This window comes from Tripterygium wilfordii, chromosome 1 (genome assembly GCF_013401445.1).
Source record: "Tripterygium wilfordii isolate XIE 37 chromosome 1, ASM1340144v1, whole genome shotgun sequence".
NCBI classification, from domain to species: Eukaryota; Viridiplantae; Streptophyta; class Magnoliopsida; order Celastrales; family Celastraceae; genus Tripterygium; species Tripterygium wilfordii.
This window is the reverse complement of record NC_052232.1, coordinates 7,475,649-7,501,881: the sequence shown is the minus strand read 5'-3', so window position 1 is coordinate 7,501,881 and position 26,233 is coordinate 7,475,649. Positions and strand designations below refer to the sequence as shown.

Below are 26,233 nucleotides of genomic sequence, written 5' to 3'. Positions count from 1 at the left end.
TATCTAAAAAGTTTTGAATTCTCTCTTTTTCCTTCGAACCCCCCTTCCTGGGTGGAATGGATGTCCATATATAAAGAGAAACGTTCAAGTACATGATTAAAAACATGGTCTATCAATTAAGACTTTGACAGTCTATGGCCCGTGGCTCAAAGAAGCTCTGAATAGCTCTCTCAGTTCTTTTCTGTGTAGTCAGGAAAGCACGGTGTGGCGGGATCCTGCATTGATGCTGTAAGCCTGTAACTGAACATGGAAGCAGAACTGAATACAGACGGGGATGGAAGAGGGTGCATTATTCCCTTTTGTGTTCCTCGAGATCATCTCCGAGCCCAAAAATATGAGGTTCTGCTGCAGTTGACACCTTTCTTTCCAAAGTGAGTGCTGCATCTCCAGCCACCCTAACTCCATTGCCAGTAAGTGCAATCCCTTCCTCCTCTTCGAGTTCATCCCCCATCTCTTCTGAGTATGCATACCTTCATAGAGACAGAATAGAAGAGGAATTTAAGAAACTTCAGCGTGGGCAATGATTTCCATTCTTATGAACAATCTAGAATAACTATGGCCATTTGAAATCCTATTTTCTGCAAAAGATTTAAATGTTACATTCCCAGCTTGAAATGTGACCAAAAAGCACCCTGAGTTCCCACTCCATTGAATACCGAGACTTCTGAACCAAAAAAATGGATATTTCACGTACAAGGTTTATAGGAGCTATTCCTTGATGTGGACTTCAAATAGAGGTGGCAAAAAATCGGTTCGAACCGGATAACAACACGTGTTTACGAAATATTTACATGTCTGGATCCTAACTCGGATTGGATTTTGGACGTACTTAATTGACCAAACCCGGATGGTTTGAATCCGGATAAGTAAATCGGACAATAACCTAATCCAGGTTAGGGTTCGCACAAGTAAATCGGACAAGATAATGAGATATATGTGTTTGGACCTGGACCTAGACCCTATGTTTGAACTTGGATTTCGGACATATAACTTATGTTCAAACTTGGTTGAACCTGGGTCGGATAAATTCGGTCATCCAGACTGAACAGAGTTTTACCACCCCTAACTTCAAGGCATACTACATAAAGAATGACTAAGATGAGCACCAAGCAGAGAGGAAAGATAAATTGTGTTCTAGTGCGAGTGATAACAAGATAGAATAACACAACATAGATGCATTCCTTCCTTTTTTCTGCTAAGGTCCATTTATGTGTTGGACTTCCCAAAGGACATCTATACCAAGCTACTGACAAGTTCAGTAACCCTAATCTATAAATGACCGATGTATCTCAGTCGTTATTATAGAAACATACACTGCCAGCAATAAGTCCAGTAAACAGCCGCTGCAAGAAAAGAGCAAAATGTTCCAGAGAGTACCTAGTGGGATTATTAGATGGAGCCCAAAGAATGCATATTATCACCAAGAGTATGTACGAAAGTAATGTCCAGAAAGCAGGGATTATCCAGGCTCTTCTCCACAGTTCACTCAATGGGTCGCTTGCGTTGAAGTACAACTGAACATGAAAAAATAAATTAAGAACTCAGTTAAAACTTAAAAGACAAGTAGATGATTGTAACTATGTGATGTGAGTGCTCTTGTTTCTGAAAAAATCTATTATGGTTAAGCTATCATAATTAAATTGTCAGTTGCGAACAGGAGGGAAAAAAGCTGAGATGAAAAGATACTCGCAAAAACAAAAAGGTAAATTAAATTGGGCAACCTCATAACCGATCCAAGCAATGGAGAGTAGAACTGAGACTGCAAGGGAGTTGGTAAACTTTTGGTATAGTGAAAATTTAGCTGTGCTTCTTCTAATCTGTGCAAAGTCCAAAAGAACATATTATCAGACAACGTCAGAGTGGGATGAAGATAGAATAAGGCTTAGGAATGGAATTAATCTATCATCATGCTGATCTCCCATGAACAAAACCACAACTCTTGCTGTCAGCTTGTCACATACTAAGTGTTCCTTCTAGCTATTCTAACGCTATGGTAACTTCGCAGTACATAATGAATATATTAAGATTCAGATATCATATCTAATTATACATCTTACCAGCTCAAGTTTATCCATTAAAAAAGGGAAAAACAAAGAGCAATTGCTCCCTTGACAACAACAAACCACTTGAGACAGCCCATTCTTAGATATACAGCATAAACATGCAAAATTACCTGAAGCTTCTCAAGAGTTTGCGAGAGAGATGAGAAGATCCATATAATAAAGCAGGCATCCAAGACAGCCACTGGTAGCACCAGAATGAGTTTTGCTTTGCCAGAAAAGTCATTGATGTTCCCTAAATGTTCAACTAGTCCAAGTGCTTCTGAGAATACCAAATATGTTGCACCAAGTAGTAGTAATTTTGAGGTTATACCACCAAGGGTAGGCCGCACAACCCCATAGCCCATTGAGACCACTAAAAGAAGTAAACGGGAGACAGTCTTCTTAACAGCGCTGAAGGTAACTGCCCAAATGGTGATTCCCATTGGTCTAGCTCCATTTGAATTGAGATTTGCATACTCAAAATACCATAAAGCCATTTCACACATACCCAGACCAATCACAGCTGTTATGTGGTAGTGCAACTGTATTATATCTTTCCAATATTGTCCAAACCGAAGAAACCAGACAAGACCCAAAATAATGTAAGCCAAAGACATGAGGCCATGAAAAGTCATAAGTGGTGCCATCTTTCCAGGAAGATAACCTTCTGGGTTCCTCCAAACTGTCCTTCCAATAATTTTCATGCCCGTGAGTTGTGGATCACAAAACATAAAATACAGATAGTACATTCCAGTCCTGTTGATTTCAACTGTTTGAAGCTCCATTTTAGCCTCTTCATTTTTCCCCTCAAAGAAGGTTTGAATTCGTTCAGGCCCATCGGGCTTATCTGGGTCTCGGTGAATAATTACCTCCCCTACCCTGCAGGATCCATCCTTGGCAAGTTCTGGAGTGCAGCATATTGCATTAGAATTCAAATGTGAACCCCCAATCTTCTCCCTGTCTCTCACTTCAACTATTAAAGCTTCAACAAGTCCTGTTTTTTGCTGCATCTCATTCTTCTTTTCAGCGGACTCTCTTGTTCTCCTAAAGGTGACAGACTCAAACCTGAAATTCCATATTATACAAGAGACAAAATACCAGTTAGTTTCAGGTGTATCCAAACAAAATTTTGTTGATTAGATACTTACACTGAAATAGGCTAAGTCGCTGACAATCACCTGCAGCTACTACTTGACTACTTGTTAGGTAAGTAAAACGGTAAAACCCAGTTCAACCCCTTAAAAACCCAAACAGTTTGCAGTTGCACATCTAACGGTTGAAAGACTCCACTTTTGTCCCCTTGATGCAGATGATGTCCCAAGCCCACCTCCGCAAGAGGTCATGGGTAACAACCTTTTTACGTTTTTCCAATGATTACCCTTATGTTCCATGAACATTATCTTCACTGACATATTTAACAATTTCCTTTCCTCTCACATTCACATCATTGCTCCAGTTGTTCTTGCTTCCATATTTGTAATAAGAATTCCAATCATTTTAGCTCTCTGCCAGTCAGTCGGCATTTTTTTTAAAAAAGGCTGACAACCTGTTACTTTAATTCTATAACTGCATGCTGCTTTGAAAGGTCTAAAACTAATAGCTACAATCCCTAACTTCCAGCATGTGTTGACATACATTCCCAAAATATGGCAACTGGAGAATGACATAAGAATTCGTGATTCTGTTTTTAAGAACCAAAATTTCATATTTCATAAACAAAACTTATTACTCACATCCCAATACATAACAAAGGACTTATGAAGTGGGAAAAAATCTAAAAATGGCCAATTATATGATAAAACGAAGCAATCTTTTAAGGTGTGAGAAGTTTTTAATCAATTTATAGCCCTTGTTAATAAAACTGGTTCATCCCCAGCGTCTGTGCAAATTCTTACTCAACACAACGGATTTCACAAAGGCAGATTTTTCATTTCTACGTTACTGCCTCTAACTCAACTAAATCATGAAACTGACACTAAATCCTTCAACATGTATGCTACTTTTTCAATGTTCACATTTGAGTGGGACCACCCCACATCAGTTAAGTAAGAATGGCATTAAGGATTAAGATGCATGAATGTACCTAGAATCTTTCAAGGTGTCGTCCAAATCCAAAAGAAATCTCCATTCTCCCCAACATTAGCACATCCACTATATCCCTACCCAAATACCCACATGGTGGAGCCTCACTCTACAATAAATAGTTCATCCAATACGACCTACCTTTAAATGCATGCCTAATGTAATTCACAAAATGTTTACCCCAAAAAGGGAATATGGAAGTCAAAGAGAACCTATTATTGATTTCCCTTCTCTTGAATGATTCTATTGTGTCCTAGAAAGCCTCTATGTCATATAAGTGCATTGCCGAAAATCAAGTCATGATCTGAGAGGCAAATGCTTTGGCTTTCTTTTTGTCCACCTCAGCCCCACATAGATGAGGTATATTACAGAGGATCCTACTTTAAATTTTCTTTCATTCTTTGGATTTGATAAGTAGCTCTCGCATCCCTCAGACAAAACAGCTTGATTATACAAGGGTATGTTCCCAGTGTCCCTGGTAAATGTGAAGGTAGTATTATGGATATCTTCCTCAGTTATATGCATTTGATCATTATCTGAGTATCCATCCATCCATCCATAAAGGAAAGTAGGCATGCCTAGCCGTATATGAACTGTTAGCAACTGTGTGAAACCCAATGATCAAAATCAATTCTTTACAAACAAGAATGAATATTGACCTTGAAATGACTAAGAAGCACATCATTGCCACAATTGAACACAAAATGACACCACAGAAGCAGAAAAGGAAAGAAATCCAGACAAATTTCCCCAGGAAGCAAATACATCAAAGACGTTAATACATTATAAGCAGTGGTACCTGATGAAGGATTTCCCATTGAGGGTGACATTGTCAACGGGTATCTTGGAAGCGTAGAGGCCTTCACTGCCGCCATGGAAGAAGTAAGAATTGGAACGACGAATGAAGGGTTCTTTTTTGTATTCGTGGATCGAAGCGCCCACTCTTGCCATTGAATATAATATGATTAACCCAAATTTTATTACAAAATTATGATAATAACCATTTGCGTGAAGATCAGAGCCATTACAATGCATCTCTCCCTTGCTTCTCTCTCACTCTGTCTCTGATTGTCCGACTCTTTGCGGTTGCGAGTGTCTTAGACGGAAGACAGTATGGGCTGGGCTGGCTGGATATGGTAAGAACTTCAGTGCATTTATGGGCTTCTCTTGTTATTGTGAAGCTTTTAACAGGCCTTAATTTATTCTTGAGAACAAGAAAATTTATGCATCGATACTCTGAGCTTGGTTGAACTATTAAACGAACAGCTATGATAAGGATCTTAGCAGCAGTTGGTCTCTCAATTATCACAAACTCGACTCCATTGCTGAGTTGTATGCACAAGATTTTATGTGTATCGTGTGGGGCTTGTAGAACCCATAAATTCACTAAAATATTGTGCGTACAACTCGGCAGCTTGAATAACTGGCAACAGTGCAAGAATAGTGTACTTTTTTGTTATGGAAATCTCAATAGACAACTAGTAACCAGTAACTTTGTCTTACAGTCGCAGAACCTGACATCCACACCCTTGCTGACGGTAAGTACTATTATTCAGCTTATTGACACATTCCTCTGATAAGTTATTGTGACCTTCGAGCATTTACATCCAACACCAGACAGTTTCAGTTTCCAGTTCAATTCATATTCTAATAATTGCGTCACATAAGTCATCAGCACATTCAAGATCTCATAGATTTCAACTGCTCTTGGTGATGATTCTTCTCCAGAGAAGAAAATATCAACCTTGTTCCCATGTTCAATCTAACTGCATCCCTCTCTTTCAACACAAGCTCTTACATGAATATTACTCATCAAAGTTGGTCACAATGGACACTATCAGGTTATTTGCATTACATAAATATGTAATCCCCTTGAAAATGCGCCACGATAAGGATTATAGAAGTATGACAGATCCTCCGTATAAGAACAAAAATAAGTACAAAGTAAAAGTACGAAAGATTCGATTCTGGCATCGCCAATCTCGGTTTCCAACAGCTTTTTTTGGGGAGGGATTTGAATTCTTGACCTTGCGTCAAGGGGTATGGGGCGCAAAGGGCCACTTCAGGAAAATTGATGATAAGCCCTCTTGCATGTTGTAACGGCTCAAAATGCTTCTGCAATTGTATAACTACCAATAATTATCTCTGACTTGCAAGCACGAAGCTCCCTCATGTCCTGCCTTGGCTATTTACGGATAATCTTCCTCTTCTTTGACATTCCTTTATGCTTTTGATCCATCTTCCTTTTCTTTGTTTGGCTTTGGAATGATTTTCCAACAAAAGAGGGAGTATCTTTCAATGCAAAGCTTTTTGCAACATGACCTAAGTGAAGCTTCTTCACCATGAAAATTCTTTTCAACTCACCACGATGGGCAGTGTATGCACGAATCCACGAGCAAAATGCGTTTTTGGCTAGCGCCTTCATCTTTGTCTGCCGAAAGATATAAAGGCAACCATTAATCTCAGAACTTCAACTATTTAAGTATGAAATAATGCAAACCCCAACTCTACCTCAAAAAGGAGGAGAAATGAGAAACTAAATGCAGTCCGAATAATGTGCATATTCTCCTTGTCAATAAATAGTATGCGACAAAAATTGACAAATTAAACCATCGTAAATTGCAATTTCCTCAACAACTTCGCCATGTTAGCACAATTTGTCCATGGAAACTGGAAAGAACAGCACAGTACATTACAATTGTCCGTTCAAGTTAACTCAGCACATAGTACTTCGTTAGATAGCTTAACTCGCAATGATCATCATATGAAATTAGTTTCAGTATCAGGCACTTGTTCCTGTTCAGAATGTCAAAATTCTCAACACCTTATATAACATTGAGTGTTCTACAATGCAAAGCAACAAGTACGACAGCAAGCGCATGTTTTAATACCAACAAAAATTATTCTGCAGAACGTTTACCTGAGCGAAGATAAATGATTCAAGTTCCTTCTGGAGAGCTAGTAACCAAGGATGCCACTCTGCAGACACAAATCTTCCTCCACGATGCTTTTGACCATATAATTGGAAACTATCTAACACTTTGAAGAGGGGGTATTCTGATAATGATACACCATGTTTCTCCAAGTCTTGTAAATAATCCATTTCAATGGGTTGCAAAAAAAGCAGAGAATCTCCTCTTTCACCCAATCGAGCCGTCCGACCAACCCTGCATAATGGATTAGAAATACCATCAAGCTCTTATGGACCCTGGTCCTAATTTCTAAAGGGACAATCCTAAAGACCCCCAAAATTTGATTCCCAAAAGTCCCCCAAATCTATGTGGCATTAAAATAGCCATTGATTAAAAACACACATATAGGGCCCACTTCACATCCAACACTCCACATTAAATGGGGGTTTTTGGGGGTCACTTTTTTGGGGGGTCTCAAACATTATTCTTTCTAACATTCACATTTCAAATGGCCAAATTTTCATATGTTCCAGAAAAGCCCAGGGAATTTTCTGCTGTCAGGACAGATAACAAGCTTCACATCACAAAATCATTGCAACTTTAACCACGCACGCACGCACACACAAAAAAAGAGTTCCATAAATTCAACCATTAAGATTTGATTTCAATAGATATTATTTTTAGGTAGTTTAGAATTATCAAATCCAGACAATTCAGATTAAAAGAACTCAAAAAACTGGACAACCATAGCAGTCATGAGCACGAAGATCATGTCCATTGAAAACAGAAAAAACAACACAAACTGAATAGACAGTGCCAGAATTATGGGCGGCAACAAAATTATAGCATGGAAGAAAATAGAATATAATAAGGTGATATTAAGGAAATGGCATATACAAAAGAAGATACCTATGCACATATTCAGTAGCCTCCCCTGGGGAATCATACTGTATAATACATTTAACTTTTGGAAAGTCCAAGCCTCTAGCAGCAATATCCGTAGACAGCAGGATAGCTGATTTCTCTGTTTTGAAGGTCTGAAAAGTGGCTCTTCGGTCCTCCTGCTTCATGTTGCCATGTAACCGCAGAATTTTGCAGCTCAAAAACATTTGTTTGGTTTCTGCTTCGGTTTGTAAACAAGGTGACCATTTAAATTCACTCAACAGTGAATGGTGAAAATCTACTGCATCGCATGTGGAAAAGAATACCACAATCTGTAAAATGAGTACGTGAAGGCAATTGTAAAGTCCAAGAAGAAAAATCATCGCTTCACACTAAGGAAAGGGCATAATGACAAGCAAATCCAAAAAGTACCAAGAGAAACTAGAACTTGGGATGCAATAAAAGAGTTAAACATACAAAGTTGGGCAACGGTAAGACAATTCTCCAAATGAATATACACTATAATGAATAGATTGGAAATCAAGGCCTTACCTTTTGGGAAGCTTCTCTATCAAAACGATCTTTTAGAGTCGAAAGAAGTACTGCAAGCCGCGTACTACAGGGTACTGCAAAAAAAAGCAGCAAGATTCTTACATAATATTACTATGAAGGCCTCCAAGAGAAAACTTCAGTCGACCCATACCTTTAACATATCGCTGCACTAATTGAACTGGAAGCTTGTATTCTTCAACTGAAGAGCCTAGTGACTTATTTGGATGTTCAACTTCATCATCTATGCCGGATAATAGACGCTCACTTTGTTCAATTGTTGCATTTAGTAGCATCTTATTATCATTAAGACCAATCATAACTGGATTCTCTAAACTAATTTTGGCAAGTTGATTCACTTTATCATTTAAGGTAGCTGATAATAACAAATTCTGCCTCGGCATTCCTGTGATGCTTGAATCTGCATTTTGCTTTCCAGAAGCACCATTTTGCCTTGATCCTAAAAGGTCCAATATCTCTTCTATTTCTTTGCCAAATCCTAATTCCAGAATTCTGTTAATATGTACATCAAAGGTCAAGTGCAAATGTCATGGAAGATAGTATATCTACACTTAAAAAAATCCTACACAAAAGGGTTAAAGATGTTAATGCAACTAAGTTTTCAATGATAGGTACCTATCTGCTTCATCAAAAACTATCCATCGCAAATTTGTATGCAAGAATGATGAGGTATTCTTCAAGTGATCCAAAAGGCGTCCAGGAGTGGCTATAAGAATGGAAATACCTAAAAGAAAGACCAACAAAAAGCCTCATCATTCAATTGAGGACAAGCTCCTCGATAGCTTAGATAACAGAAAGTATTTGTTTGTTCTCCTATGCTATTGACACATCTCTATCGAGCTTGCTCTTAATTAAGACACATAAGCTACATAAACCAGACAAGCATCCTCCACGAAGACTGATTCAAAAGGCAAAACAATTCAACAAGTTGCTAGATTTAAATATCAGGAAAATGCAAAACCACACGTCAGAGTGCCAATTCATGGTAACAAAAGCAGAGAGCTCCACACCTTTGCGCAACCTGGCTTTCTCTTTTGACCTGTTTTCACCACCCATCACGTAACCCGGTACAATCCAATGGAAACGATGCAATAGCTTCTCAAGAATTTCATAAACCTGCATGCATAACTCACGCGTTGGCACAAGTACCAACGCTGTCAACGAGATATCAATTTAATAAGTTCTTCATAAACTACAAAAACAAGTCATTGCTGCAGCAGCAAAAATGAGTTGTCAATTAGTCAGCACCAAATTCTATGAGAACTAAGATTTCAAAGTCCTGCTACCAGCATAAGGGTTTAACAATATCCATCAAGATTATGCGATAGATTCACCGAACAAAAGCCCAAAATCATACACATACAAGCCAAACTAAAAAAGAATTTAACCACTCTAAATATTAAACCCACTCCAAAAAGATGAAAAGATTTTCAGGAATTGAGAAACAAAACCAAGAACCATTCATTCCTCTACGGAATTATGTCCATGACGTTCTTTAATCTTTATTCCAACTATTATCATCCCAAATGTAATGTCCTTTGTTCAAAGATAACAACTATAACAAGTAACAACCCAGCTTCTCGCCCACGTAACAAACTGTATGCAAAAAGATAGTTCTACACAAAGATAGTTCCCAATTCACATACCAAAAGTTCCATGAGACCGCTCAATACGAGGGCTGCAACTCTGCAAGTGATGAATAATTGGAGCCAGATATGTTACTGTCTTTCCAGTACCCGTAGCAGCATTAACAAGTCTACCAATGATTCGTTAAGCGTCATAAACAAACAACATCAAACCAAAATCCCAAAAATATACTCAAGATACTTGAAGCGAAGGATACACATGGCGGCCAGAGAGGATGACTGGAATAGCTTGAGCCTGTACCGAAGTCGGAGCTTCAAAATTCATCCTCTCTGCAAATAAATCAAATATTTTCAAAAAAAAAAAAAAAAACCCCACAAAAACAACGCTATCAACATCATATAATAGCAAAGCCATGAAGAGAGAGAGCGGAGACAGAAAAGACCTCGTAACTGGTCGCATAAGGTGGAGTGAAGGCCGAGACTGGAGAAGGAGCATGACGCGAATATTTGGCTCTCTTCCTTCATATCGGTACAACCGAACCACTACAAACCCTACGGGAGATTCTTCGACGACGGTGATACTCTAATTCTATTGAGCTTCACCGGGTTGCTATTTCCCTTCTTTTTTTTTCAGTTTTAGTAATTTCGTACTGATTATGGGCCGGAATTATTACACCAAGTCTGGTCCACTAAAATTAAAAGTGCAGTCTGGGTCGTAACCATTCAGTCCATGGGCCATTGGGCCATATTAATTATGAAGTTGTATTACATCTTAATTATCCATCAAAAGCATTCTATAATTAATTAATTAAAATTAGCATTTTGGTTCTTTTACATCTCCCTTTTGCCCTTGAAATATCATCAATATTCCACTTAGGTCCCTGTGTCTTGGTAGCAAACAATGGATTTGAGAGAGAGTTTCACAATTTGTTTAAAATTGTAGATTATATAATTTGAATTCAATGGTTTGGAAGTTGTATCACATCACACCATATTTTTTTCTTATTTTTTAAAACTTATTTGACTTTTCATCCACCATTAGATATGAATGGTATACTTTAAGGAATTGCAGAACTCCCAAAATCAGGAGAGAGATATGTATGATCGAATCTCTTACTATCTTTTACTTTGCTATCATTTTCTTAATCTTTTAAATTACACCAGAGACCAACCTTTTGTTTCTTCTTCCAAGATGTTCCATTTCTTACAATAGTAGTAGGCATAAAATGAAAGCCATTATAAGTTATGTCAATTTCTATATGTACCTTTTTTTTTTTTAATATCTGCCAAGTTTTCGTGTAAGAAATGTCAATTAGGTATCCATTTTGATATGCATAACACTGATAACAGTAGCAAATATGACTCTTTTTTTTAATTAGTGTCAATTAAGTTTCACCTTATTTAAGTTTGTATTATGAAGTCTCAATCAATTACATATATATATATATATATATGATTATAATGTCTTTTTTTTTTGTAATTTGCGAGGATTCCTCAAGCTTGGGGGATAAGAATATTTTAGAAAATAATTAAAGTAAAAAACATTGTTTTGAAGCATTTTTCATTGCAGCGTATGTGGTTGTTTCTTTGGGTTTTTTTTTTTATATGTAAGGGGTTGTTTGGGGTAATTAGGAGCACCAAACACGTACTTAGCATTTAACACACGCTAATGACGCTATCTACTCGATACTTACAACAATTTTGAGCTCCATAAGCAATCCGAATATTTTCTTTCCGATTGTCTCTGCTCTCTTTAGAAGCCAAATCAAATCCCCAATCCCCAGAAATTTAAGGTAAGAAAAATTGCTTCTTTTACATCTCTGTATTGGGGTTCCCTTGTTTCCTTGCCTAATAATCTCTTTTCATGGTCTTAACTATTACCATAGTGCTGGTTCTTCATCTGGGTCGTTGTAATTCTGGTTTTTGAAGGGTTTGGGGAGATTTGGTGAGGGCACAGAGATGGACAAGAGGAACCTCCACCACCATAACCAGAGTGGGAGAAGATCATGTAAGGCTTGTTGTTTCACGTTCTCCTGCTTGTTTAGAGGGGCTGGGAGATGCTTGTTTGTCACATTTTACCCTGTCTTGCAGTGCTTTGGATGCGATGACTATAGGCACCAACATCACCACCACAGACATTTTGATTGATCCCTCCCTCCTTATTCTTTGTTGCTTATGGTTTTGATTGATGTAAACACATTCCAATTCATCTTCTATGTTTTCTTTTGCTGTTCTTAGATGATGGTTAGGTCCAATTGGATTGTCAGGTGATGAAGAAACTACTTGTTTATAAGCCAAGTGGAGCAAAAAGTAAAATCAAGTTCTGTTGAAGTAATGCTGAATATCCATTGTGGGAAAGACAAAGTTTCCAGAAATTTTATTTCAGATGAAAAGGAAAAAAAAGATTTGAGTGGTCATTTGAAATGCCCTGAAGCTTCCATTCTATGGCATATGGTTGTCACCCTGATAATCTTTTACAGGGGGGTTGTCTTTCTGATACTTTCAGTCTTAAATTTTTTTGGGTTTCCTTCAACTTCTGCATTTCATCAAATCACATCTTAGTTTCTTCACATCTGACTGTTTGAGAGGCTTCAGCATGAACATTAGTGCTCCTTCTTCTAAGCACCTATTCTTGAAATCAAAAGACTGTTACTGCAAGAACCAAATTTAAAAAAAAAAGAAGAAGAAAAAGACAGACTGAATCCATTAGAACTTACTGGTTAATACGAGTTGGGACATTCTCAGATGACATGATAACAACTGGAACCTCCTTCATGATTTGAGACTCCTGAATAGAGACAAATTAGCACAAACAGAACCAAATTGAAATTGCATTTGTCAGAGAATTTCACTGTACTTTTATTTTCTTGAGCAACTCATAGCCTGTCATTTCTGGCATACAATAATCTGTGATTATCAGATTCACTTTTGATGTCTGCAACAGAACAAAATACAGATAAAAATTCGAATTAGAAGTCAGATTACTAATATATGTTGAACTGAAAAAAGGTCAAACTTTTAACTTACAGTAGTTCCATCCATGGTGTTTTGTTCATCACCTCCCAAGCCTAAATACTCCAATGCTCTCAGTCCATTCTCTGCAGTAGTCACTGAAGCACAACCATATTATCATAATAACATGTCAACAATCCTGCTTTGAGTTTTTCAATTCATGGGGAGGAATTATACTATACCTTTGCAGGATGAGCTTTTGAGTAATCTTTCGACGAGTTTGCGATCGATGAGATTGTCATCGACTGCTAAAACATGGGGTAGATCTCCATTATCCATCACCACCTTCTCCTTTTATGAAGATCACCAACCAGAACACTATTCTCTTCCAAGCAATAACTCAAACCAAAAAGAACAGACCAAAATAAAGACCAGTAGAGTACAGAAGGAGCAATGAAAGAGGCCTGTAAACAATAACTATTAAAGCAAGTACAATGACAAAAGCCCTAGTAAAAACACCACAAACTCACAAGAGATGTATGAATGTAATAATGGTTTGTATTTATAGAGAGAAGAAACCCACAACAAAGACGGTGGTGTTGGGTTGGTGAGCTAGGTATTTGTGCAAACACTTGGAGAACAAACATAGAAAGAAAATGAGAAAGTATCAAAATTGTCCCATTTCACATACTGTCTACCAGAGATAATATCAAAGTAGATCACTGATATTTCGTGATCCTTATTGGGTTTCTGCCTACTGATTTGATTCAGTCCCATTTTTACACAAAATCCCATCTTTCTCTATCTCCTACAGAATCAATATCTAATATCTGCATTCTTCCCTGCAAAAATCCTCTCTCTGGTTATACAAAACAACCACTGGACTTTTTATGGGTCTTTGAACCACCAAACATCTTTCTACTTCTAAACAACGTAGGCTGAGCTTCACAACAAATACCCCAAAAAAATTTCTTGATAAAACAACAAAGAGGGGATTTTCTTAGGGAAAAAAAATAAATAAATAATGTGCAGAAAATCTAATTTAATTGATTTTTTATGATATGAAACGATTCCTACATTGGTTTACCAGATCCATTATCACGCGCACAATCTCTTTGGACAGATATTCATATTATGTAGGATGAAAATAAATTTTTTAGGGAAAGTTGACTAAATAGAGAATCTTTGTATTTGCAGAGTTGTACGGATTGCAGAGAGACTAGGTGGATATGCTTTAAGCAGAGGAACCCATGTGGGAATATCATTAACAGAATCTAATCTAATCTGATTTTGATTTCCTTTACATTTTCACAATTCTCGTGATTCCTTTCCCCTTTGAAGGTGTCTTGGAGAGTTGGACTGTCTGGATAATAACAAAAAAAAGAAGATGAGAACAAAAGTTGATTTTAGTCACATGTAAAATATTTGGAATTGGGATGCCTTGGGATATATTTGAGAGAGAGTGTCCATGAAATAACATAGCTATAGCTCACTACCTTATCTAAACTTGATAAAATAATGAACAGAGCATATGATACTCTGTTTCTTTCATTTCATGTATGGGAGTTTGGTCAAGTTCCATACACCCAATTACTTCACTGACTGCAACTGCAAGTGTACAGAGACCCACCAAGCATTCCAGAAGCATGAAGTGGCATGTGTCCCTGTGCACATTTAGAGCATGAATGGTCCCCTAGTCTGCAACCTAGTTTTGCACGTGATGGCTACCATAAGTAATGTGGGGGATTGGCCCATGATCAGCAGGAGAGAAGGACCACAACATACCCGTGCGTCTAGAGAGAGAGAGGAAAGAGAAAGATGCCTGAGGGAGAGATAGACGCCTGAGTGGGTCCTCACCACATTGACGACATGTAAATCTAGGCCGAAGCCCATGTGGATAGGGCCCGAAAGTGGAACAAATCCACGAAACTAAGATTTCATAAAGAAATATCTCAATTGATTAGTTTGAAGCCCCAAATGGGTTAACATATAATACAAGGATCACACACTGACAAACAGCAGCATCGAGAATAGGAACCAGCCAAGATTTGAAGCCTGGCCTCCATTAATAAGGATAATGTTTTTTTAGCTTTCAGCATCATCAGTTAGTTGTATGTGAAATGCTAAAAGACCAAGTATTAACTCATCTAGGCAAATCAAAATCATGACTGGATCTCATCAGCTAACATATAAACCTTTAAACTGAAACCAAAACATCTGGAATCTGGATCACTCAACGACTTAGTTTGCATGGCCAACTGATCACTCATTTGATGCTTGCCTTTGGAATTGAGGATTTGCATGGTCCACCAGATGTCATAAATGGTATCCCCTTGAATGTTGCTACGCCATTGTCATCGGTGAAAAGATGCTGCGCCCATAGAAAACCCACGATCAGATAATAGAAGAATTAAGGCATTTATTAGAAAGCTATTGAAGGGAATGGAACTATAACGTGGTAAGGCAGCAGTATATTAGGATCCAATGACTCAACTACATCATTCATGAAGACATCCAACTTTCTTACAAGGTCTAAAATTATAATTTTCTGTGTTTACCCCCCTTAACACTCATTAAATTACGTCTACTGCGAAGGAGAAAGGGTCAATATGATATGACTATTGTATTTGTATCTTAGCAGCTACGGTTAATAATAGGTCAAATCAAGAAATTAGTTGATTCCCATATGCAGCAGCCAGTTAACCAAAAAAAAAAAACAAACTGCCCAACCACCAACCAAGTTAAACTGTGATATTGTTTCAGAAGTTTTGTCAACCAAGGTAATATGGCAAACATAGGCAAGCAGCAGGCTAACATTCTGTATTACAGGAATTCGTGAAATAGAAAGATCATCCACAATCCAGAACAGGACACATACCGGTGTAATCTTTTCTAGCTGTTTCTTTTTTGGGTTCAAAACATCCTCTGGTTTTCCATCAATCCTGGATGAAACATTAACAATTCAATTTGATATCGATATTACATGTATATTGGAGAAGGAAATGAAGATAATAACCAATGTAATAGCCACATATATTCTAGACCATGTGCGTGAAATAGGTTTCTAGGTCTCTTCAGGTGAGGATCAAAACAAGATCACTTTGCCCATAAGAAGCTTGGATTATGTTAAGAAACTAATGGGATGAATGGAGGTGGTCTATTTGACCTTCCTCTGATCACAAGACGTGTTTTTGCCACTATTGAAAATGCAGAGGGTCTTTCTTTCTTAGGACCATGAAACAGTACGTGGTCTTGATACATTTTAGCTCTAAAAGTTAAACCGTGATATGTGTTGGCTTCTATAATATATACACCATGATTTCTTTTAAAATAAAAAATGTGTTACCAAGCTTACCCAGAAAATGAAACTCGTTCCCCAACTTTGGCCCCTTCTGGAGGAAGCAAAGGCTCTACCAAAGTATGATCATCATTAGAAGCACAAAGCACCTGAAATGTCCATTTGAAATTGCAGCATCACGTGATCAAGCTCTTTAATTTATAATTTAGTAGACACTCTATGTGAGTATTTCATGTGAAGGACATAAAATATATAAATTTCCATAACTACATAAAACATGTGACAATTATTCTAATTCAGACCAGTTTATTCAATAAGTGCAAGGACAAATGATACAACCATCCATATTTTTTTAAATCCAAGTTTATATTCTTATCACATTGAGCAAAACTAACTGCAAAAAAGCTTTGTAGGATTTGAAATATTTTTTCTATCTTTAACAAAGCATGTGTAGAGATGATTTGAATGAGAACAGTAGAAAAAAGATTACCAGTCCTTCAGACATCACATCCCGCAGCTTTCCGGGTTTTACATTTGTAATCAGCACAACACGGCGATTCTTCATCATACATGCAAACATTAGAGGGCCATTTGAAGTGAGCTTCGTATTCAAAAATCCAAAACTTTATGACTAAAGATGGAGCCAAGTAAACAAAATACAAGCGTAGCAGTTCATTCCTTCAAATCAAAAAGTAATCATACCGTCAACACTTCTGGAGTGCAATACTTTGCCAAACCACTAACCACCTGCCGCAATTTAGCTTCTCCAACATCAATCTCCTCGACAAGTAAACTACATCATTGACAAGTTTGGAACAGGGAAATTAACAAATTGCTTCCCAAATGAATATAACGACTGCCAGATCAAAGATGGAGGAGTTTGAAACCATACCTATCAGCAGACGGATGCTTCCATGCTTTGCGAATGAGTCCAACCTGTATGCTGAGTAAACTTACACCAACTTCCTTGTCTTTATCAACTGCATCTGCTTCTGGTGCTTTCTTCTTTTCTTGAGCAGCTTCTTTACCTTTTGCAGCCTTTTTCTAGAACTTCCAAACTAAATAAGAATATTGTACAAGAAGTGTACCAAGATAAAAAGGTCTTTTTAAAGGATTTAAAGTGCAGCCACACCAAGTAATACAAATAACTTAAGGAAAACACATTATTTTCCAACTTATTGTTTATAAAGGACTGATGTGTAAACATCTATGTAATTATAACAGCCAGTAGCTTCTTACTCTGCTATACCTTTAAAGGAAAATTCTTGTACTATTTCCACAAGGATCTTATTTTTCATTTTTTCACTACAACGGCTTCACAAAGCTTTCCCATGCTATTATCTGATTCTGAAATCCAACAGTAAATCCATGATTTCTTTGCAAAGGACTCCACAGAGGGTATACTACCTCACTTAGAGGAAAAGATCAATAACAGCAAGAAAATATACTGTAAATCTACAATCAGCAAGGGAAAATGGGAAGAAAAAAAAGTAGCAGATAAATATAACTTACCTCGGCATCACTTTTCTTTATATTCGAGTCTGGTTTTGAATCTTTTGATTTATCTGCGTGCTTTTTGTCTTCCACGGTCTTCTTTGCATTCAAATCTACTTCCACCTTAGCTACACTTTTTGCACCCTGAAACTAAAACAAAGGAAAGACAAGAAAATCTCAATTATTAAAAGAGAAAAAGGAACAAGGAAGCATGGGCAAGGGGAAAAGCAAATAAATATTCTAGAGATCAAGTACCCTCAAAATGCACAGATGCAAGGATTTGCATGTAATTGACAGGTGATAACTTGCAACTAGCAGGTATGATGCCACATTCCTAGCTACTTCTATCTTTTAATATACCATAAGTAACTTAAAGACAAACAACGAAGTAAAACATAATAATGTCAATAACTCACCAGAGGTTCAAATTCACTCTTCTTTAAAATTATCTTTTCAAAAAAGGCCTCGAAATCTTCCTTGCTCTGTAAATTAACGACAGAAGTTTGTGAGCAACTGAGCAAAAATAAAGTTGCACAAAAATAGGAAAAAAATATTCAATTAGCCATCATTGAGTCTAATGCTAACTTGGTAAATCTATAAACCACCATTAAATGTAAAAATGATGGGGACTGGAACCTCATACAGCAGTCACTTCTAGGTGGTAAATAAGACCAGAATCTTGCAAGGCACTGTTAGGGACTGGGTCTGATTATTGGACCAAGTGAACATTATCTCCACAGTTTTTAATAGCATATTTACACCCCCTCCAACATCAACAGCCACCTGATACATGACAGACAAGGGCATCTACTTTTTCCATGTCTCATTATATTACAGTCCTTTTTTTCATTATGCGACATGAGAACACAAGATGCCTAAATGGGTGCAATTGTCAATAACTGATTGATGGGATACACCAGCATCTTTACATGGATACCTAGAGCACAACCAACTGAGAGCATATTATCAATATCTATGTTGATTCCCAGCTTGAACCATTCCTCTTCACACCAATCACAAAAATCATCCAGTAAAAAAGTTAAACTGGACTCAAGCTGGACCTGCTGGTCAACAATAGAAAAACACTCAAACCTCAGCAAACCCTTTACTAATTACTGGTAATAACTAATGCGAACATGGGGTGCCTAAACAGATACTTTTCCTTTCATGGTTTGCAATTGAAAAAACATAATGGATGATGAGGGAGACTAACGAAGATGTGGCCAACCTGGATGTAATCTGCCCATCTTATCACATGCCGCAACTTTTCCTTGTCTGCACTGGAAAGGCCAATCTAGCAATAGTAGAACTCATTGATTAAAAAAAGGTAAACAACTCCTTTGCTCAAGGGTCTCGCAACAGGCGAGGTCGGGGACAAGCGGAATGTACGCAGAGCTTACTCCCACATAATATATGGAGAGATTGTTTCCAAGAATTGAACTTGTGACCTCTAGGTTGCACCATTGCAACTCTACCACTGGGCCACATACGGGCATGATTAATAAATAATAAATATATAAGAAACCAAAATCAGTAAGTTAAGCACTCTTTGCAATGAGTTGTCTTAAAGGACAGACTCCCCCTTTCTATCAGCACTAAGAACAGGACGAGCCGACCAAGAATCCATTATAGTTTTGTATGCTGCATGAATTTGAGCAAAAGAATAATGCAAATACCACAGCAGAGTGTATTGCTGCATAAACAATACTGTCAGCCACAGAAGGCGTGAATCCATTGCCCAGGAGAACAGACTTTTGAGCCAATTCTTCATTCAGCCCATTGAGAGCACCAACACATTCCTTTGAGTTATCAGGAAAACTCTCGGCAAAAGATATCCACTTCATGATCTGCATATAAGATTAGGGATCCGATTAAACAAAGTTAGGAAAAGTTGCACTTGACCAAGATCAATACAACTTGGTGAGAAATTCCGGATGGAACTACCAAGATTTCATGGCCTCTTAAAACATTCCTTAAGATATAGAGTTCCTGATATATCCTGATATATCCAAAAACAATTTACATTCCTGCATAAATGTTGTACATATGCTTTAAAGATGACCATGAGTGAGTTAAATCATCCTTACCTCATCATTATATTTCAAAGAAGCCTCATTTCCCGAAGACTTCAAAACTTTTGTGCACATGCCCTTGATATCATTCTCCACAATGTCACCCAAAAACAATTTCTGCAGATACCAACATTCAATTTTTCGCAACAATTACTCATCATATCAAAAAAAAAAAAAAAGACTGAGTCTTGGAAACCAGAAACAAATTTGCAGATGTCAGTGAAAATTCATCATATTCATGGAAAGCAACGTAACCGCCACATATTGCAGCACTTTGTATATGTCTTACTCTTATAAAATTGCCAATGCATCAAAATCTAGTTACTTTTGTTTCAATACAAAACAAAGAACTTGAGACCTGTAAAATAATGAAAAACTAATAAAGCAACTCTAAGTTAAACTAGCTTAACAGTCATCCCATATATCCATAAATTAAAAATCTAAGCTTCACTAAGGAGAAAAAAAAAACTGCAAATTCAAAGCGAGCACACGCTCACAGAGTGATTGTAACAAATAGTAGAGTGATATTTCTCTTACAGGATCCAACAAGAGGTGTTTACAGAGAGATGACAAAATGAGCTCCTTCCTTTCCGAAGACATTTTTCTTGGCAAAGCAATTTCTTCTCCGAGTTGGGTTTTCTCAGGGTCGCTCAGACAGAGACGAACTTTGATCGATAGGGTTTAGGAGATGTTGACGGGAGCCGATTGGATCGTCTTAAAGCTTTAGGCCCTTTGTCTTTTGGGCCGACGAATTAGATTTAGCCCATATTAAGTCCATGCTTGGAGTCTTAACTTGTGACAACTTGAAGTCTTCCCTTCTCAAAAGGTCCTTTAATGGTCAAACTTAGTGGATGAACACAGAAATATATAGGTTTTCTTGTCGTCTGTGAACCCATGCAAGTGATTTATATACAAAACATAGTTCCTCTCACATTGTACATGCGTTTTTATAGATATAAAATACCAATGACAATCGTCCATGAAGAACAAATCTTGCAGTCCAGACTTGGTGAAATGTCACCCCTATCAGAATTCAAAACCAACCGAAGGAGATAACTGTAGCTCCGACAAAAGACAAAAGAAGAACATTATCAAATTTCTTATATGAATATTATTTACATCCCATTTTTTACTATTAATCCTTTAAAAATACACTAGAATGAAATATATTTAGAAAAAAATGTAGTGTAAATAATATTCATCAATTTCTTATCCTTAACCCAAAAACAATACCAAATAGACAACACAAAACTACAAAAAGACCAATTCGATCAAGGGTTATTCATCGACAGTCCTCACCTTTTGAATGACGTGGCATGATCTTGTACGTTCAACAATAATCCATGTGAAAGTCAACATTTTTAATTCCCAAGGATTCTCGTCTTGTCGGGAAGCAAACGTCGTCGTTGTTTTCATCCGTGAAACGACGCCGCTCTCTGTCTCTGTTTCTATTTCTGAGTTTGTTTTCCCCAATCAGGGAGCGTAAACCCTTCAAAACCTTGGCTCTAGAAATCGAAAATCCCAATTTTGTTAGTTGAATGATGTCGAATTCTTCAAATTAGGGTTTGTTTCTATTGAATTGTTCTCAAGAAAAAATGTCATCAGAGGAAGTATCTTTGGTACCTTCACAGAACGGCCTAAATTCACACGCGCAGCTGCTCTTCTCTGACGATACCTTGCGTTTCAATTGCGGACCTCACCGGGTTGGGGATCCGGGACCCAAGGCGACCCGGGAACTATCCGCTTTCATTGACGGTAACAAGATGTTCTCCGGTTTCTCTTCTCAGGGTGGACCTGATTCTTTTCCTCGAACCAGCATCTATGGCGAGGGACCGGACCACCGCCGCCAGGAAATCCCTTCCGAAACCCGAAATTGGGCGTCTTTCGGCAATGGCTCCGCGGCCACTCCTAGCGGCGACGAATCAGAGGACGATGATGAGGATGATGAAGATGACGACGAAGCTGACTTGGACGCCGATCACGAGATCAACGGAATTGTAGCTACGGTAGATGATGGAAGCAGAAACAACACCGCCCCAAGCTCTACTGGTGCCAAGAACAGTAACGCACATAAGTATAGCAGCTTCAGGGATAATATTGGAAACGAAAAGCCTCACCTTTCTTCTTTTGGTAATGAAATGGCGAAAAGTTGGAGTCTTTGATTTCCGATTTCAGCAAGACCACGTCTTTTTCCTCATTTTCTGATTTGATGTGCTAACCTTTTGTGCTTTGGGTGGTAATTTGATGTTGCAGGGTCAAGTAGGGAGTCGGTGATGGTGAAGGACTCTCAAAATGTGAGTAATGCAGTCCAAAGTCAGCAACATGGAAGGATGGTGGGAGGTGGCATTTACCATAATGCAGTTACAGTTGCGGACCATGATGGAGGTGATGTGTACTACTCTCAGTATTTACAGGGGGCGGAGGTGGGTTCTGGACGCGGAGGCTGTGTTAGTGGTGGGCGGAAGGATATCGGTGTGGGGGACAATGGGTGCGATTTCAATGGGAGGAAGGAAGGTTCATTTTCGAGCGAGTCAGGGGAGAATTTGAGAACTATTTTATCAGATCCTGTCACGTAAGTTTCCTACTTTCCTTTGCAATTGGATAGCATAACTTCGACTTTTTATATGGGACAGTAGCTTTGGACTTGGAAAATTAATAACTGTTATTTTTTTATCCACCTTTGATTAGGCTCCATTTGTTATGCGGTAAATCTGCTGCTGATGGAAAATATTGTGTGAAACATTGCCTTAGAAGAATAATTTGGTGTGTTATATGCCTGTATTACACCAAATATACTTTTTTTCTTTTTTTAATGGTAAAAAGTTAATGAGTCACCATGGCGATGCAAAGAGAGAATTACTGAAGCTAATGTTTGTCTTGCCGGATCTTGTTTCTGCTTCTCTCGCTTTTACCATGTGCTTATATTGTCTTATATGGATTCAGTGGAACTCTGATGGACGATGCCATGATATTGCCTTGCGGTCATTCTTTTGGAGGTGGTGGAATACAGCACATTGTTAGAACGGTGAGTTCTCACTGGGAATGCATATAATATTTCTGCCCTAAGAATTTTAATGTCCATTTGGCATTGAGTTTGAATGCCTTAAATGCACTCGTTGGAGTTGCAAATGTAGTTTTAGGTGTTTGGTTGACAAAAATTTAACTACTTCTTGGTTTTGGAGACTCAATAAAAGAGCCCAAATGCAGCAGTCAAAGACACCGCCTCCAAGAAAAAGTGCATAAACCTTTCTTTTTTTTGAATCGTCATGCTCATTAGTTAAACCATTTCTCCTTGCTGCACTTCAAGACCTCCTCCTACTAGATGCAGATTGCAGACTCTACCTCTAACAGGGCTTTAGTTATTTCTCGAATCACGATTTTGATTAACGTGTTTCCTGGAAAACTTTATTCTGCATATCTAAGAATTATGCTCATCAACTGTAAAGTGAAAGTTTTAATTTGCTCTGGGATGGGGAATTGACTCTGAAAAGGCACTTGTCTGTTTGCATCCTTCCACCTGTCATGCTTAATATTTGGCTTCCCATAGAATTGGATTTTCCTTTTACCATAGTGCTTATTGCTTGAAAATTCATAATGCAGAGCCCATGCGCATACATATTTGGCAACCCTAAACATAAGCATTGTACTTGATTATCTGACATAAGAACTTCCTAGGATAAATCTTCTGTTGTATATTCTATGATCTTGGTGATTGATTTCATGGCTTTTATTTATTTTTCCATGATGATAACTAGTAATAGAGCTCTTAATGTTTTTCTATTTTAAGGGAATTATATAATAAAAATAATGTGATTGTTTAAGCGAGAGTGTCACAATCCGTGACTATGGTTATAAATCCTTTGCACTGTGGCAATGAATGTGAAAGCTCAAGAATTTGTGTGGGTTACCTGTACCATTTTGCATTGCACAATATGGTTTTTTTTTCCTGCTTTGGTTGCTGTGTAGGGGCTCGTATCTGTTTAGTGTGGACTGTTTAAGTAGTTTGCTGCTGTATGCTGGTTGTTTGTATGATTGTAGCTGTGGAGTGTGGGCTATTATTCTTTGATCTTTGTACTGCATTTTCAGAAAGCTTGCTGCACTTGCTCACAGCCTGTTTCAGAAGACTCGATATCTCCTAATCTCTGTAAGTTGTATTTATCTGTCTATAATTAGACTATTACGTATTTAAATAATCTTCATTTCATATTAATATGCTGAATTTAGCCATCTTTATAACGTTTGGTGGTGTTATGCACCAATTTGTGTACCTCTGCTATTAGTTTTTGCTTTAATTTCTTGTCATGGCTGTCTTTGTTCCAAGGTTACCATGCCAAAAGCGCTAGTTCGTGTTTGATAACAAAAACCAGAACCAGCATTCTTGTTTCATTGGCACCACTTGAAAATGTTGCCCCAAAATAGACTCTAATGTCTAGATTGGCTTCTAATTGGCTCAATTAAAATATCCTATTTGATATGAATGGCACATGATGAAACTCGAAGGAAGTTAGAGAATAAAATCCTGAAAACCAGGGCAAAAGGCTGAAACTGTTTCTCAGCTGGACCAGAATAAATAATGTTCAATACCTACCCAAGAGTTATGTAGTATAGATGAAGATTTATCTATCAAAAATCAAAAATAATTATGGCTTACTTCTGTGATATTCAATATAAGAGTAATTTTCAACTCGTGTGCTGCGGTACTTTTAATTTCTGGTTGTGTTTCATATGTAGCTCTCCGAGCGGCTGTTCAAGCTTTTCGCCGGGAAGAAGAGTTACAATTTTACCGCTCACCTAAAAGGCGCAAAGAAAGGTTTGACCAGGTTTGTCTTCTTTGTACCACAACTTTCCTTTCCTTAAAGAAATTAAAAATATAGGCATGACTGAGCATACATCTTATTTAGTGCATCATTTGTGGTTTTATTGAGCTGTTATTTGGGGGATAACCAACTGCCAGATTAGTATGGGTACTTGGATGTATTTTTCTGTGGACCGGCCTATCCTTTTTTTGTTGTAACCACTAGCCATGTCGATCTCAGATATAGTGAAGTATCTTTTCGTAACCTGGACTAGCGTGCTATTTAAACATCTCTGTTTGCATTGGATTGTCAGTTTTTTCTTGAATTAAAGTGGAGAAAATACCACTAATCACTCTCCTTGAATTGTGCCTTGCATATTATGTTGGTGTTTTTATAATTATGCTGGCTTTTCTATGTAGGATAAGGGTGGCGAGTCAGGTCTCATGGATCCTCCACGGGGCAGAGGTGTTCAGTTTCCATTTGCCGTGACAGACCGGGTGATCATAAAGGTTTTCTTAGCGAAGTTTCTTTAAGTTTGCTTGTAATGAATTTTCACAATATAATAGAGAGAAGTGACGTGTGAAAATGGACCAGGGGAACAAGAGGACACCGCAGAGATTTGTTGGACGTGAGGCCATTGTGACAACACAATGTTTAAATGGATGGTTAGTGTCTTTTCCCCTGCAGTCTTTTAGCTAAAAAGCTCTCTTTTTTTTAATCTGTGACAGTACTCGCATGGGCATCCCACCAGTATAACTTTCATGCAATGCGATATTCATTCACTCGACATCTTGAAGACTCTGTGCTTTATCTCTCCATTGAATGCCTAGAATCCTTATATTTTTTTCAGAGCAGGAAAGTGAGATCAAATGGCTTGTTTTAACTGATACTGGTATTATTTACAGGTATGTAGTGAAGACATTGGACAATGCAGAGAGTGTAAAATTGCAGTATCGATCATTGGCAAAGGTCCCCGACTGATCCATCCTTGAAGCTCCACATCAAATAAGATGGCATCAAACTGGCTCTAACTTGGATAATATAAGAAGGGGCAGACAGCCAGTAATACAACAATGCCAATATGCCACATTTCTGACAAGCGACCTAACGTAGTGGCTCGGAAGGGTTCTTGTTTGTACACTTCCTACTTTATTCTTACAAGAAAACGTCCTGATTTTCAGAGACTGTAAATTATAGAAGCAGCTGCGGCAATGTAATATGAGTAACCCTAGAATGATATCTGAAATGTGACTGATACGCCGTTACTTTTGTTTCAATTTTCTGAACAGTTTTGCTATACAAATATCAATGTTTAATCTCCTTTAGAGCTACTTACTCTTCAACCTTGGTTCCTATGGTGCCACCATGAAAGGACAAAAACAAGAAAAATGAAGATTGGAATTTGGTAGCAACATTGTTTAATTTAGGTTACCAGAGGTGATACATGATTTGCAGCCTTCAACAGCGGTCACCCCTTAGTTGGTAAAGATAAATTAAGCTAGAACTATGATGGAAAAATAAAGAGCATTTGTCGATGTCGTGAGTTC

At 37.8% G+C, this 26,233-nt stretch overlaps 5 protein-coding genes and 1 long non-coding RNA gene across 9 annotated transcripts; 2 read left to right on the top strand and 4 right to left on the bottom strand.

Annotated features, from left to right (window-relative positions):
- Positions 1–5,224, bottom strand: LOC120012508 (transmembrane protein 87B-like). The gene is made up of 5 exons (XM_038863957.1): positions 4,924–5,224; positions 2,174–3,107; positions 1,722–1,817; positions 1,378–1,514; positions 1–470 (listed from the first exon to the last, which is right to left on the bottom strand). The coding sequence occupies exons 1-5, from the start codon at positions 5,157–5,159 to the stop codon at positions 290–292; spliced, it is 1,584 nt and encodes a 527-aa protein (XP_038719885.1). The 5' UTR covers positions 5,160–5,224; the 3' UTR covers positions 1–289.
- A 675-nt stretch (positions 5,225–5,899) lies between these two features.
- LOC120003814 (DEAD-box ATP-dependent RNA helicase 17) lies at positions 5,900–10,677 on the bottom strand. Of its 2 annotated transcripts, none has more exons than XM_038852918.1 (10): positions 10,518–10,677; positions 10,332–10,404; positions 10,135–10,244; positions 9,499–9,642; positions 9,104–9,212; positions 8,622–8,980; positions 8,471–8,544; positions 7,946–8,250; positions 7,045–7,291; positions 5,900–6,555 (listed from the first exon to the last, which is right to left on the bottom strand). In XM_038852918.1, exons 1-10 carry the CDS (start codon positions 10,597–10,599, stop codon positions 6,310–6,312), a joined length of 1,749 nt encoding a protein of 582 aa, XP_038708846.1. In that variant the 5' UTR covers positions 10,600–10,677; the 3' UTR covers positions 5,900–6,309. The 2 variants fall into 2 exon arrangements, with proteins under 2 accessions (XP_038708846.1, XP_038708856.1); XM_038852928.1 differs by having other exon boundaries at positions 9,499–9,604; positions 10,518–10,665.
- Positions 10,678–11,653: 976 nt separating this feature from the next.
- LOC120003850 lies at positions 11,654–12,489 on the top strand. 2 transcript variants are annotated; one of them, XR_005469386.1, is made up of 2 exons: positions 11,654–11,867; positions 12,004–12,489. It is a non-coding gene; the product is annotated as an uncharacterized LOC120003850 (long non-coding RNA). The 2 variants fall into 2 exon arrangements; XR_005469389.1 differs by having other exon boundaries at positions 11,961–12,489.
- LOC120003838 (two-component response regulator ARR17-like) lies at positions 12,244–14,839 on the bottom strand. Of its 2 annotated transcripts, none has more exons than XM_038852962.1 (5): positions 13,269–14,839; positions 13,102–13,184; positions 12,932–13,009; positions 12,792–12,862; positions 12,244–12,700 (listed from the first exon to the last, which is right to left on the bottom strand). In XM_038852962.1, the coding sequence occupies exons 1-5, from the start codon at positions 13,363–13,365 to the stop codon at positions 12,604–12,606; spliced, it is 426 nt and encodes a 141-aa protein (XP_038708890.1). In that variant the 5' UTR covers positions 13,366–14,839; the 3' UTR covers positions 12,244–12,603. The 2 variants fall into 2 exon arrangements, with proteins under 2 accessions (XP_038708890.1, XP_038708897.1); XM_038852969.1 differs by having other exon boundaries at positions 12,567–12,705.
- A 211-nt stretch (positions 14,840–15,050) lies between these two features.
- On the bottom strand, positions 15,051–20,585 carry LOC120003832 (aminoacyl tRNA synthase complex-interacting multifunctional protein 1). Its single transcript, XM_038852949.1, has 12 exons — positions 20,428–20,585; positions 19,906–20,007; positions 19,495–19,665; positions 19,047–19,112; positions 18,235–18,300; positions 17,837–17,968; positions 17,217–17,368; positions 17,027–17,117; positions 16,815–16,883; positions 16,382–16,473; positions 15,905–15,968; positions 15,051–15,397 (listed from the first exon to the last, which is right to left on the bottom strand). Exons 1-12 carry the CDS (start codon positions 20,488–20,490, stop codon positions 15,293–15,295), a joined length of 1,173 nt encoding a protein of 390 aa, XP_038708877.1. The 5' UTR covers positions 20,491–20,585; the 3' UTR covers positions 15,051–15,292.
- Positions 20,586–21,307: 722 nt separating this feature from the next.
- Positions 21,308–26,017, top strand: LOC120003824 (U-box domain-containing protein 62-like). Its single transcript, XM_038852940.1, has 8 exons — positions 21,308–22,020; positions 22,144–22,462; positions 22,834–22,915; positions 23,977–24,034; positions 24,622–24,710; positions 25,106–25,195; positions 25,281–25,351; positions 25,592–26,017. The coding sequence occupies exons 1-8, from the start codon at positions 21,486–21,488 to the stop codon at positions 25,665–25,667; spliced, it is 1,320 nt and encodes a 439-aa protein (XP_038708868.1). The 5' UTR covers positions 21,308–21,485; the 3' UTR covers positions 25,668–26,017.
- Positions 26,018–26,233: the final 216 nt, after the last annotated feature.